Below are 12,272 nucleotides of genomic sequence, written 5' to 3'. Positions count from 1 at the left end.
ACAATTTGTTAAAAAGGAAATTTGAGACCAAACCAAATAATATTTACCTCCAGAGTGGTCATGCCCACAGGGAGACTCTGTCAATCAAATCTGTAACTGAGAGCTGCATTAAGACTTTGTTGCAGCTGTGGTTAAATTCAAGCCAACACTGCCTGCAACTCTACTGAGGGAGTGATCAAGACTTTCTCTTGCACAGGACTTGGGATCTGAGCATTCGAAGAATTCTAGGGATGTCTTTGTGCTTTACAGCTGAGCCATCAGGTTTCTGAACTGCGGGAGATTTCTCTTGCTTTGCACCCCAGTCAACAGCCTTTTTGGTTCTCTGGGAAAGCTTTCTTCACCCTCCAGTCTCAACTCTGGCTTTCCATTTCCCTGAAAAATCTCTTTTCAATCTACAGCCCTTACTCACTTCTGTCATAGGTTGCGCTTCCTCCTGCAACTTACCTGTTGGTCTCTTCTTTCCTTTTTGCAATCATGTTCATTTAGGTTTCTTTGTATCCTCAACATTCCAGTGGGTTGTAAAAAGCAATGATGATTGGGCCGGGCACAGTGGCTCATGCCTGTAGTCCCAGCACTTTGGGAGGCCGAGGAAGGCAGATCACGAGGTCAGGAGTTCGAGACCAGCCTGACCAATATGATAAAACCCCATTTCTACTAAAAATACGAAAATTAGCCGGGCATGATGTGCGTGTCTGTGGTCCCAGCTACTCGGGAGGCTAAGGCAGAAGAATCGCATGAACCTGGGAAGCAGAGGTTGCAGTGAGCTGAGATCGCACCGCTGTACTCCACCCTGAGTGACAGAGCGAGACTGTGTCAAAAAGAAAAAAAAAAAGCAATGAAGATTGTTCAGTGTATCCAGCTCCTTTTGGTTGTTAGTGTAAAAGCTTCAACAGTCTCTTATAGCTTTCCCACCCTAACTTGAGTGAAGGTCTTCCCCCGTATCTTTTTGTCCTGTCATTTATAAAGAGATTTATTTTTAACCCAGTTATTTCAGTCATTGCCTTAAAATGTTGCTGATTTGGTTGTTTTCCCTTTATTTTTTTTCAAAATCAGTAAAGCAGAATGAGAAGGGACTTTGTTGATTAAATATTTTAGGAGTGAGTATTGGAGAGATCATTTTTCACTGGTTTTATGCAGTAAATCCACAAAATGATATACCCAAGAATATACAAAGGAATATACAATTACTCTAATGTATTATAATTCAAGTAATATATAATTATGTAGTCACAGCCTTATAAAGTGTAGTGTGAAATAAATGCCACCTGTGTCAAAATGGTTTATAGGACAATATAAATAGGTCTCAGTGACAGAAAAATAGGAAATAATTTTAATGTAAGAGTAGTTTCAAGGCCTGTTTATTTGGGGATGAATGAGTTTAGCTAAAGGATTATTTGGTATTATTTACTTGTCTATCATGACTTCTGTGGTACATAAGCTCACCTCTTTCTTTAAAAACCGAGTTTTTGTCATGCCATTTTTAAAGAGTCAGTTTTATCTAAGCAATCAATTTATATTACCATTTTTCTCATATTAAATGTAGTGTTTAGACAAATTCATACAAAGTCACACTGTAGCTTTCTTAGATAAACCTAGAAGTAGATCAATTTCTAATTTTTCTTACTTTTGCTGAAAAACATATTTTCAGGTTCCAAAACATTTCTGAAAGGCTGCACATGGAATGCAAAGCAGAAATGGTGACACCTCTGGTGACAAATCCTGGACACGTGTGCATCACGGACACAAACCTGTATTTTCAGCCTCTCAATGGCTACCCGGTGCGTAGACCACAGGATCAGGTGGGGAGCTGCCCATGTTTATGCTGCTTCCAGATCATGTTCTCACAATGCCAGGGTCCTCACTTTTTGATGAGGATCAAAAGTCATGTCCCCACTCACCCCCTTCACCAGCAGCATCTGTGTATTTTCCAAACACTGTATGTAACCTTGATGTGAAGTCTCCGCTGTTTGAGTTCCTCTGATCTGTTTTCCGTCATGCTGGGGGCACTTGCTCTCAGTGTGGTAAAAAGAAACCCTGTTTCTTCTGATTTTAGCAGTTGTCAGAGATTTAGACCTTTCTTCTAGGAGGCACTTCTGAGAGACCAGTGAAGTGTCCTATGGTTAATAAGAAATGGATTTTTAAATATATTTTCTTATTTGTACATAGATGTTGGTATTTCTTGCTTCTACCTAATGATGAACAGCCTCAGTAGATCTGATTTTTTCCTGAAGGAACACCGTGAGCAGGTTCTCCCAGCATACAGAGGTGCATGTGGAGATCCTGCTGTCTTGCAGTCAAGGGATCTTGCTAGAATTTTGGAAACAATCTTCTCTTTCACAGTGACACTGGACTTACAAGACCAGAAAGTAAAGATAAGCTTAGATTTCCGTGCTAAAACATGTAAAAAAATTTGTTGTTTATCTAGATCTGGCCGCTTTTTAGCATGATCCATTAAAAGAACAGAAATCCTAACACACCCTGGTAGTGCTGTGGGGCCATTTTTCAGGGCCCAAGAATCAGGAGTGTTTTCTGCCGGAGAAAGTTCCACCCTGGAAATTATGCAGGCTGGTCATTACAGGGCACTAAAACATCTCAAACTCTCCTGAGTGAAAGATTATGCTATAGTGATTCTGACCACCAGGTGGTGGTGGGGCTCACTGTCTTAGTTCTGTATTCACTGCACGTGGCTGGAACGGCATTCTCAGGGAGTGTAATGCCTTGCCTTGGCTGCTAGCAGTGCTTGGGTCCAAAATTATGAGAAAAAAATGTCTGTGTACTCTAGCTTCACGATCCATGGTATGAGCCTTTACCCCTTCCCAATACTGGCCAGGATCCTTGACCAGTAGTTTCCAAGACCTAACTCCTGGCCTCCAGGGTAGTTTCACTGTTGGAGAGGCTGACCTCTGCACACTCATCATCCCTCCCACTTGGGAGGAGGATCACGGACCCATAGTTCTTAGCCAATCTCAGCGCCTTTTTAAACCTCCTTTCTCTCTTACTGGTGTTTTAAAATTAGAGAAAAGCAAGACAAGTTTCTTCTTCATTAACAAAGAAATAGTTTAGAGGCCTTGCTTTATACTTTAGTAATTTGTGAGCCTTAATACACTGTAACTTTTAATGAGATAAAAGAATTTTTAAAAAGAGATGTGTGTCAGTGGTAAGCAAACTATTTATCTAAAAAAGATAGCAAGATTCCTGAGACGTTATTTATGCCAGTTCTTTCATATTTCTTATCACCCCACAATCTAACCTGGAAGATATCACCCCACCCAACTAACCTGAAAGATACCTGAAAGATAGATGATTGCATTATCATTTGGGGGGTTGCCACATGGGTGGAGGGAGACTTCCTCAAGGTCATAGAGCTAGTGAAAGATGGCGGAGCAGAATGGGAAACCACATATCACCTTGTCCTAAGATTTCCTTTGATTCATTAGGAAGGCAAGATTTGATGATTTTTTTTTCCCCTTTCTGATACTAAAGAACAACTTCTAATTGTGTCAGAACAATAATGTTTGGGATTGTCTTTCTACTTTTAAAGAAACCTGTGGTCCAGATAACACTCCAAGACGTCCGCCGCATCTACAAAAGGAGGCATGGCCTCATGCCTCTGGTGAGTCCCTGGGAGGCTGTGCTGGGGGAGGATTGTCACACCTTCAGTGTAGCCAGCGGTTTATTGACAATACACACCTATGGGATGTCTGAAAGTGCAAGTACATTGTATTGTAAGCAGATAGACTTTGATTTTGCCGTTCTTTCTTTTGGAGAAGCTAGAAATTGATAAAGGAATAACTCTTTCATGTAGAGAAGAGGTGCTATTTTGAAATATTTTTGGCTCCAAGAGCAAGAGGGCTAGAGTGCCCTTGAGTTTCTCACTCCTGCATTCTCAGTGTCGGCTCAGGCTAGAATGATCTGTGCAAAACCAACACTGTATCGTACTTGCCTCCACCACTCATAGCAGCTACGTCCCGAAGCTAAACTTGGAAGATATTGCAAAATTAATTCTTTTTTTTTTTTTTTTAAAGATGGGGTTTCACCGTGATGGCCAGGCTGGTCTTGAACTCCTGACCTCAGGTGATCCACCCACCTCGGCCTCCCAAAGTGCTAGGATTACAGACGTGAGCCACCGTGCCCAGCCAAAATTAATTCTTTAGTGGAGCTAGTATATTCACAGCTAACTTACATTAATTCAACCTTTAGGCTTGCTGAGAGAGAGAAATAGACAAAATAACCGTTTAAATCATGTAGGCAGTTCTTTCCAGCATTCCCTGAATGCATGTATGTCTATACTTAGGTATTTATGACACATGTCTTACTTTAGTAACCAATCCCTACAGAAGGTATAATTCCAAGGTATGTTAATTTGACACAATAGAAATTCATTTTTTTCTTTTTTGAAGATTAACCAGAACTTGGTGACATTACAAAAGCATTGTGGAATTTCAACTCATTTTTGGGCTTTTAATTTGTGAAATTCAACTGTTTTGCTGCCTATTTTACCTAAAAGGCCATTCCTCCATTTCCAGCACTAATAGCAGATCAGGGAAACAGATACTATTAAAAATCTCCTTCTTTGAGTATAGAGCTGCAGTCAGAAAAAGAGAATAAAATAACATTAAGTGCTTTCTGTGTACCAAGCAATTTGTGTATAATGTTTCATTTATCTGCTATCATAATCCTTGTGAAAGCAGATAGTATTGCATTTTACAGATAAAGAAATTGAGACTCCAGGGGTTAACTTCTTAAGCTCCCAGGTAGTACATGGTGAAAGCTGTATTTGAACCAAGGGCAGCTCTGGGCTTTCATCCTGGCTTTGTCTATTCCTTTGCTAGCTCAGCCTTACCAACACTATAGTCACAAAGCTCATAGGTTTTTGTAAGATAATTATAATGTATTAATTGAATGGGTTATTCAATTATCAAATTGTTAGGTGTGCGTAATTATTATTTATTAGCTGGGCATGGTGCGCCTGCAGTCCCAGCTACTTGAGGGGCCGAAGGGGGAGGATCAGTTGAGCCTATGAGTTTGAGGCTGCAATGAGCTGTGTCACACCATTGCACTCCAGCCTGGGTGACAGAGCAGGACCTGGTCTCAAAAAAAAAATATATATATATATATATATATATATATATATATATAATTTAACTTATAAAAGAAAGCTAAACATTTATGTTGAAGAAGAGAAGACATGGATCAGCTAATTTTTAATTTCAACATGGTAAGTTCACAAAAGTTTTTATTAATGAAAATATTCAACACCCAAGGTGGTTTACTAAGTTTAGCTGAGATACTATGTTGTTCTCAGAACATTTGTAAACACAACATATATATGTATATATATCACTGAGTTAAATTTATAGATTGGAAATAGGAATATGAGATATAAAAATAAGAAATGTTTAACTGAAAGCTTTTGTAATTATATACTCATATTGGAATTGTAAGATGAATACAATGCTATTTTATTCTTTTCTTTCTGAATTTATAGGGCTTGGAAGTATTTTGCACAGAAGATGATCTGTGTTCCGACATCTACCTAAAGTTCTATGAACCTCAAGATAGAGATGATCTCTATTTTTATATTGCCACATACCTAGGTTTGGTGCTCACCCTTCATTGTTTTCTTTTCTTTTCTTTTTTTGAGACTGAGTCTTACTTTGTCACCCAGGCTGGAGTGCAGTGGCGCAGTTTCAGCTCACTGCAATCTCTGCCTCCCAGGTTCAAGTGGTTCTCGTTTGTCAGCCTCCCAAGTTGCTGGGACTACAGGCGTGCACCACCATGCCCCGCTAATTTTTTTTTGTATTTTTATTAGAGACGGGATTTCTATTCACATGAAGGTAGTTCAACTCCTAAGAATCTGGGATAGGAAATAAGAAAAATGTCATTTCTAGAATTGCCTCTTTGTGGTTCTAATTTCTTCTCATCAGTAACTAAAAACTATAATGTTTTTAAAACTCTGGGAAATATAAATTCACTTTGGTAATAGTTCATTCTGAATGTATGTTTTAAAAACTCTACATAAATATATTTAAATGCTCTTATGTTTTAACATCCTCCACATTGAATGAATTTTGAAGATCCACCCAAATATTTTTATGTTCAGTCAGGTCTCATATTAGTTTATGAAAACCAAGACTCAGTTTTGTACTGTGAGGAAGTGAGTTATTCATATGTTTGTGATCGTTGATTGTGGTCATAACCACAAAGCTGAAAGACTGCGAAAGGAACATGTAAACCTTCTATGCTCAGTATACTGACTTTGGAGTGAAATTTGCTTTTAATTAATAATATATCCTCAGTTTTTCATGGAAAATGTGAATTTTCCTACCTTTACGAGAAAAAATACTTTTATTTTCAAGCCCAAAGTTTTTTTTAGTAAGTTGCAAGGCTAAATTATTCTAATTTACAAAGTTGCTAATTAACTAGAATGGAATTATCTTTAAAAATGGATTTTGGGGCCAGGCATGGTGGCTCATGATTGTAATCCCAGCACTTTGGAAGGCCAAGGCAGGAGAACCTCTTGAGCCCAGGAGTTCGAGACTAGCCTGGGCAACATGGCTTGACCTCAAGACTTTAAAAATTACCTAGGCCTGGTGGTGTGTGCCTGTAGTTCCAGCTACTCAAGAGGCTGAAGTGGGAGGATCACTCAAGCCTGGGAAGTCAGGGCCAAAGTGAGCCGTGATGACACCACTGCAATTCAGCCTGGGTGACAGAGTGAGACCCTGTCTCAGAAAAAAACACGGATGTTGGGATTTTATTAATACCATCTTAATTGTGTTTGTTATTTTAGTGTACCATGAAACCATTTATGAAATATAGTAAAGTACATCTTCCCTTACAAATGAAATTTTTCTTCAAAGAGAAATAGTTGGCTTTCAATAGGGAATATATTTTATTTTAAAGTAGGTTTATATATAGCTAGTGTTTTTTTCATACATTAAACTACTCAAGGTAACTATGTATAACTATAGCTTTGATACAAGTTTACTTTAATCCCCGTCTCCTGATCTAATTTTTTGTCTTATTTTTTTAACTGTAAAAGATTACAATAAAAAGCTCAACTTTCATAGTGAGTCCTAAAATCTCAAGCCAAAAACTTTGCCAGGATCTAAAATATCCATCTTCTAAGAAGCTGTCAGTTGTCACTGAGTTTATTCCTAAGTTTGTTCATACTTTTTCTGAGGAGTTTCAAAAATAGAAAATGAGGGGAAAGTGTGTTTTGATTTTTGAAGTCCTTTCCTAGTAATTGACTAGAGAAGAAACTTGGTAAAAATAAATGAGAAGAAATATTAAGAGTTAAGATGCTGAATGCATCAGGAAGAGGTTGAAAGCAGAATTTTCTGAACAAAAGGGAGAATCCACTTGCAGGACAGTTAATTCATTCCACACTCTGAAAGGGAAGTTCTCATTGCTGCATTATCTCAGATCTCATTCTTCCTGAGGTGTTTCGGGGGGCAGGTCTCGTTCTTTTAGTTTGAGAATTGATGCCCCTGCCAAGTGCCTGTTTTCTTCTTTAACAATTTCTTTTCTCTTTCTTAGTCCTCACATGCATAAATAACATGTAGTCCTTGACCAGTTAGCAGTAGTACGTCTCTTCCATGCCCAAAAGAAAACTAAAAGATTGCTTTAATTTAATAAATCATAAGAGAAGTAAGCTTTCATAGATGGCCATGGGTTTTTAGATGCATGGAGACACAGCGCATTTGGAAGGATTCTTTATTATTGTATAGATGTTACCTATTAAGGTGTAATATTTCTATACTTGTCTACACTTTCGTGTTTGTTTAGGTTATGTCGTATTGTGGAGGGTAGGGTAATAGCTCAGTGTATTTAATAACTTTCCCTCCTTGATCTTGGAGCTATTCATGCTTAGCTGAACAATTACTTTATGAAAAAAATCAGCAGCCTATTTTTTTTTTTTTTTTTTTGAGACAGAGTCTTACTCTGTCATCAGGCACCAGGCTGGAGTGCAGTGGCGTGATGTTGGCTTGCGGCAACCTCCGCCTCCCGGGTTCAAGTAATCCTCCTGCCTCAGCCTCCCAAGTAGCTGGGACTACAGGTGTGCACCACCACGTCCAGCTAATTTTTGTATTTTTTGGTAGAGACAGGGTTTCACCATGTTAGCCAGGATGGTTTCGATCTCTTGACTTTGTGATCCGCCCTTCTTGGCCTCCCAAAGTGCTGGGATTACAGGCGTGAGCCACCGCGCCCGGCCCCTTTTTTGTTCTTTCTTTTTTTTAATAGAGAAGATGTTTCACCATGTTGGCCATGATGGTCTCGATCTCTTGACTTTGTGATCTGCCCGCCTAGGCCTCCCGAAGTGCTGGGATCACAGGTGTGAGCCACCGCCCCGGCCTTCTTTTTCTTCCCATGTATTTTTCCAGAATGCACAGGAAGGGTCTACATATTAAGCCCCTAGCTTTTGCATACTAAGTTTTCGAAGGTGAGTGGCAGATCTCGTGGGTCCTCTTCCCCCAGAGCACCATGTGGCGGAGCACACTGCTGAGAGCTACATGCTGCAGTGGCAGCGCGGACACCTTTCCAACTACCAGTACCTCCTTCACCTCAACAACCTGGCTGACCGCAGCTGCAACGACCTCTCCCAGTACCCTGTGTTTCCGTGGATAATACATGATTATTCCAGCTCAGAACTAGGTAACTGCCACACGTGGAATTCTGACCTAGCTGAGTGGGAAGTGGTCATCTGTATTGTTTTTAAAGGAGATAATAAATTATATTTTATAATTGTGATGTGATATGTGAACAAATGACAACTCTTTTCAGTTGTATTGCTAAGGATTGTCAATTTCCGTTCCAAGATACTATATAAGTGTCATAAGTGTTTTATGTGTGTTTTTTCCACCATACTTCTTGAAGGACACACATAGAAAAAATGGGCATAATTTTAATTCAGGGTTGTCATTATTACCTATAAGTACCATGTTTTGACATATTTGCTTCTCACTTTGGAAATCGTCATTCACCTTATATTATTTTTAAAAATCACATTAAAAACTGATTGTTCACCGGGCACAGTGGCTCATGCCTGTAGTCCCAGCACTTGGGAGGCCAACGTGAGTGAATCACCTGAGGTCAGGAGTTCGAGACCAGCCTGGCCAACATGGAGAAGCCCCGTCTCTAAAAAAAATAAAATGAAAATAAAATAAATAAAATAAAAATTTAAAAATAAAAATAAAAAATAAAAACTAATTGTTCATTATAGAATACTTGGAAAGTCCTGAAATAATCAAAGAAGGAAATAAAAATAAAAGTTCTAGCCTTAACATCTATGTACATAACTAAAAAAATATAACTCTCATGGATCTGTCTCAATTTTAAAAAAAACTATTTTGTAGAAGTAAATGTGTATATTTGAATTAATTCAAGAGGACAGTGGAACTAAGTATAAGCTGAAATTATTTATTGATTTGTGTTTATAGATTTGTCGAATCCAGGAACCTTCCGGGATCTTAGTAAGCCAGTGGGGGCCCTAAATAAGGAACGGCTGGAGAGGCTACTGGTATGTGGACTTACAGATTCTTGGTTTCTAAGCAACACCAGGAGTCACAGCCTGTGTTTTTATGGAAGGAAACTCGTTTCTCCAAGGCTTATGGGAATTACACCGGGAGTGACTCAGTGACTCTACATAGATTTTTTTTCTTGCTTTTCTCCTGACCATGAATTTAGCTGCTCACCATTTACATTCCTTGTCTACAGTTTTGGAAGGAGGAGGGCCACCTGTTTACAGGTTCACTGAATTATTTTCATGAAGGTGTTCTTTGGTAAATCGCATAAGAGACACATAAAATCAGTTCTATTTAATCTAATGCCAACATTTTGTTACCATTAAGTCAAGGAAACCAAAATCCTTATCTCAGGAATGCTGTTTAGTCACAGATTTTCATTCTCTTTTATCTTCTCCTTTTCTTATCTAAGAGAGAAAGTAAAGAATATGGTGTATCCATGTTATGATTTCTTTTAGGCTTTTACTGCTTGTCAGTTGTTATTTCATAACAAACACTTAGCACTATTTTTGTTTTTTCTGTATTCTAGACACGCTACCAGGAAATGCCTGAACCAAAGTTCATGTATGGGAGTCACTATTCTTCCCCAGGTTATGTGCTTTTTTATCTTGTGAGGATTGGTAAGATTCTTTATCATTACTCCCAATTAAAGTTTATTTCACAATATTCTTCAATGATTCTGTGATCTGACTTACCTCTGACTTTTTTTCCCTCTAGCACCAGAGTATATGCTGTGCCTGCAGAATGGAAGATTTGATAATGCAGATAGAATGTTCAACAGGTTTGATACAAATGTTGCTTATCGTTTTTTTGTTTTTGTAACTTAAGACAGGGTTTCAGCATGTTGGCCAGCCTGGTCTTGAACTCCTAACCTCAGGTGATCCACCCACCTTGGCCTCCCAAAGTGCTGAGATTACAGGCGTGAGCCACCACGCCTGGCCTGCTTATCATTTTTAACACTTTCTGATTGTATATGTACAATATACTTGTTTCAAAGCACTAGATATAATGAAAAATTTAAAGAAATGTAAAAAATCACCAATTGTTATATCTATTCCTCTTGGGCTTTTTCTAGACATGTATGTGTGTATAAATATGAGAACATATTTTAAGTACAGCTTTTTGTCCTGCCTTTTATAGCCTAATATTAAAGTTTTTTCCATATTATTAGGTATTCTTCAAAACAGTGGTTCTTTTTAAAAATTATTTTATCACATTCTAAAATACGCCATAGTTTATTTCAACTTCTTTTCTCTATTGTTGGGCGTTTAGATTGTTTCCAACACTTTATTATTATTAATAAATTTGCTGTGAATTGAATGCCGCTCCCTGGGTGTATTTAAATGGCTTTACTTTTTTTAATTATAAAAGTAATATTCTCTTACCAAAAAAATCAGAAAATATAAAGAAGGAAATAAGTTTACTTGGTATCCCACCGCACTGAGATAATAATTGTTGTTAATTTTTTGGTCTGTCCTTCCCATCTCTTTTGAACTCTATACATATCTAATAATAATTCCTTTTGCAATGAGCCATTCGGATAGTTGTGCTAATCTTTCAGTGTGTAGGCACCCGCCTCCATTTGGCCCTTGGATGAGGCAGTGGCTATAGGGTGGCTGACGTTCTGGACATGGACTCCATGACATGCTCACTCCCACCGTGTGACCCTAGAGAAGTTACATACACCCTCTGGGTCCCAGTGTTCCTTTGTGTTGAAGTGGGACACTCAGAGTGATGGTGAGAACTGTGAGTGAATGACAGACAGTGTAGAACAGCCCCCAAGTGCATAGCAAATACTGCTATTGTTATTTCCACAACTGAAAAGATGGTGAATTTTTTTTTTTTCATATATAGTGTTGCAGAGACTTGGAAAAACTGTCTGGATGGCGCAACGGATTTTAAAGAGGTAAGCAGTTAATAAAGCTAATAATTAACTGGACTTGTGTTTCTAACTGCTTTAAAACATGTTTGTTGTTCTTTTCTTTTTTTTCTCTGAAACTTTCAGTTAATTCCAGAATTCTATGGTGATGATGTGAGCTTTCTCGTCAATAGTCTGAAGTTGGATTTGGGAAAGAGACAAGGAGGACAGATGGTTGACGATGTGGAACTTCCCCCTTGGGCCTCAAGTGAGTCCCCCTTGGAGGTGTTGTATTATAGACACTCATTACTAAGTAGTGCAATTTCAGTGTCAGTAATTATTTTATTGCTTAGATTTTAAAAAAATCACAATATAATTATCTAAATGCGGCAATATGAGTCCTATTCCATATCAGAAGTATTCTATGAGTCTGTGATGTAAAAACGTTCATATTTGAGAGACCTTCATGTGAAAATTATTCTTGCCACTTTTTCCCCCAAAACACTTACATTTCATATGATAGAAAATCACTCTCATTAAGAAATATGAACCTCTTGCCAGTTCCAGAAGGTTTATCTACTTGTGGATAGTCAAAAGAAATGGGAGGAAAAAAATGAAGACTCCATGAATTTTTGATTGAGTCTAATCTAATAGGTCCCGAGGACTTTCTCCAGAAGAGCAAAGATGCGTTGGAAAGCAATTATGTGTCTGAACACCTTCATGAGTGGATTGATCTAATATTTGGCTACAAACAGAAAGGGAGTGATGCAGTTGGGGCCCATAATGGTATGTGATATTCATTGAAATTTTATTTAGCATTGGGTGAATATTTAGCATTGTTCATTTGCATTGGAAAATGAAAGCAAACAATACAACAACAACAAAAAAGA

The 12,272-nt window shown here is 38.2% G+C and overlaps 1 protein-coding gene across 1 annotated transcript in view; it reads left to right on the top strand.

The window, feature by feature from the left end:
• Positions 1-12,272, top strand: part of NSMAF (neutral sphingomyelinase activation associated factor) — a 72,266-nt gene that overhangs the window by 43,708 nt on the left and 16,286 nt on the right. Inside the window, 10 exon segments of the mRNA XM_032296151.1 lie at positions 1,649-1,778; positions 3,542-3,613; positions 5,489-5,597; positions 8,479-8,655; positions 9,441-9,520; positions 10,054-10,144; positions 10,242-10,305; positions 11,379-11,430; positions 11,530-11,650; positions 12,037-12,168. Of these exon segments, the coding sequence (XP_032152042.1) occupies positions 1,649-1,778; positions 3,542-3,613; positions 5,489-5,597; positions 8,479-8,655; positions 9,441-9,520; positions 10,054-10,144; positions 10,242-10,305; positions 11,379-11,430; positions 11,530-11,650; positions 12,037-12,168 (1,028 nt within the window).

This window comes from Sapajus apella, unplaced genomic scaffold, assembly GCF_009761245.1.
Source record: "Sapajus apella isolate SASKATOON/1434 unplaced genomic scaffold, GSC_monkey_1.0 scaffold35, whole genome shotgun sequence".
Lineage (NCBI taxonomy): Eukaryota > Metazoa > Chordata > Mammalia > Primates > Cebidae > Sapajus > Sapajus apella.
The sequence above is the reverse complement of the archived record's forward strand: the minus strand, read 5'-3'. Positions and strand labels throughout refer to the sequence as shown.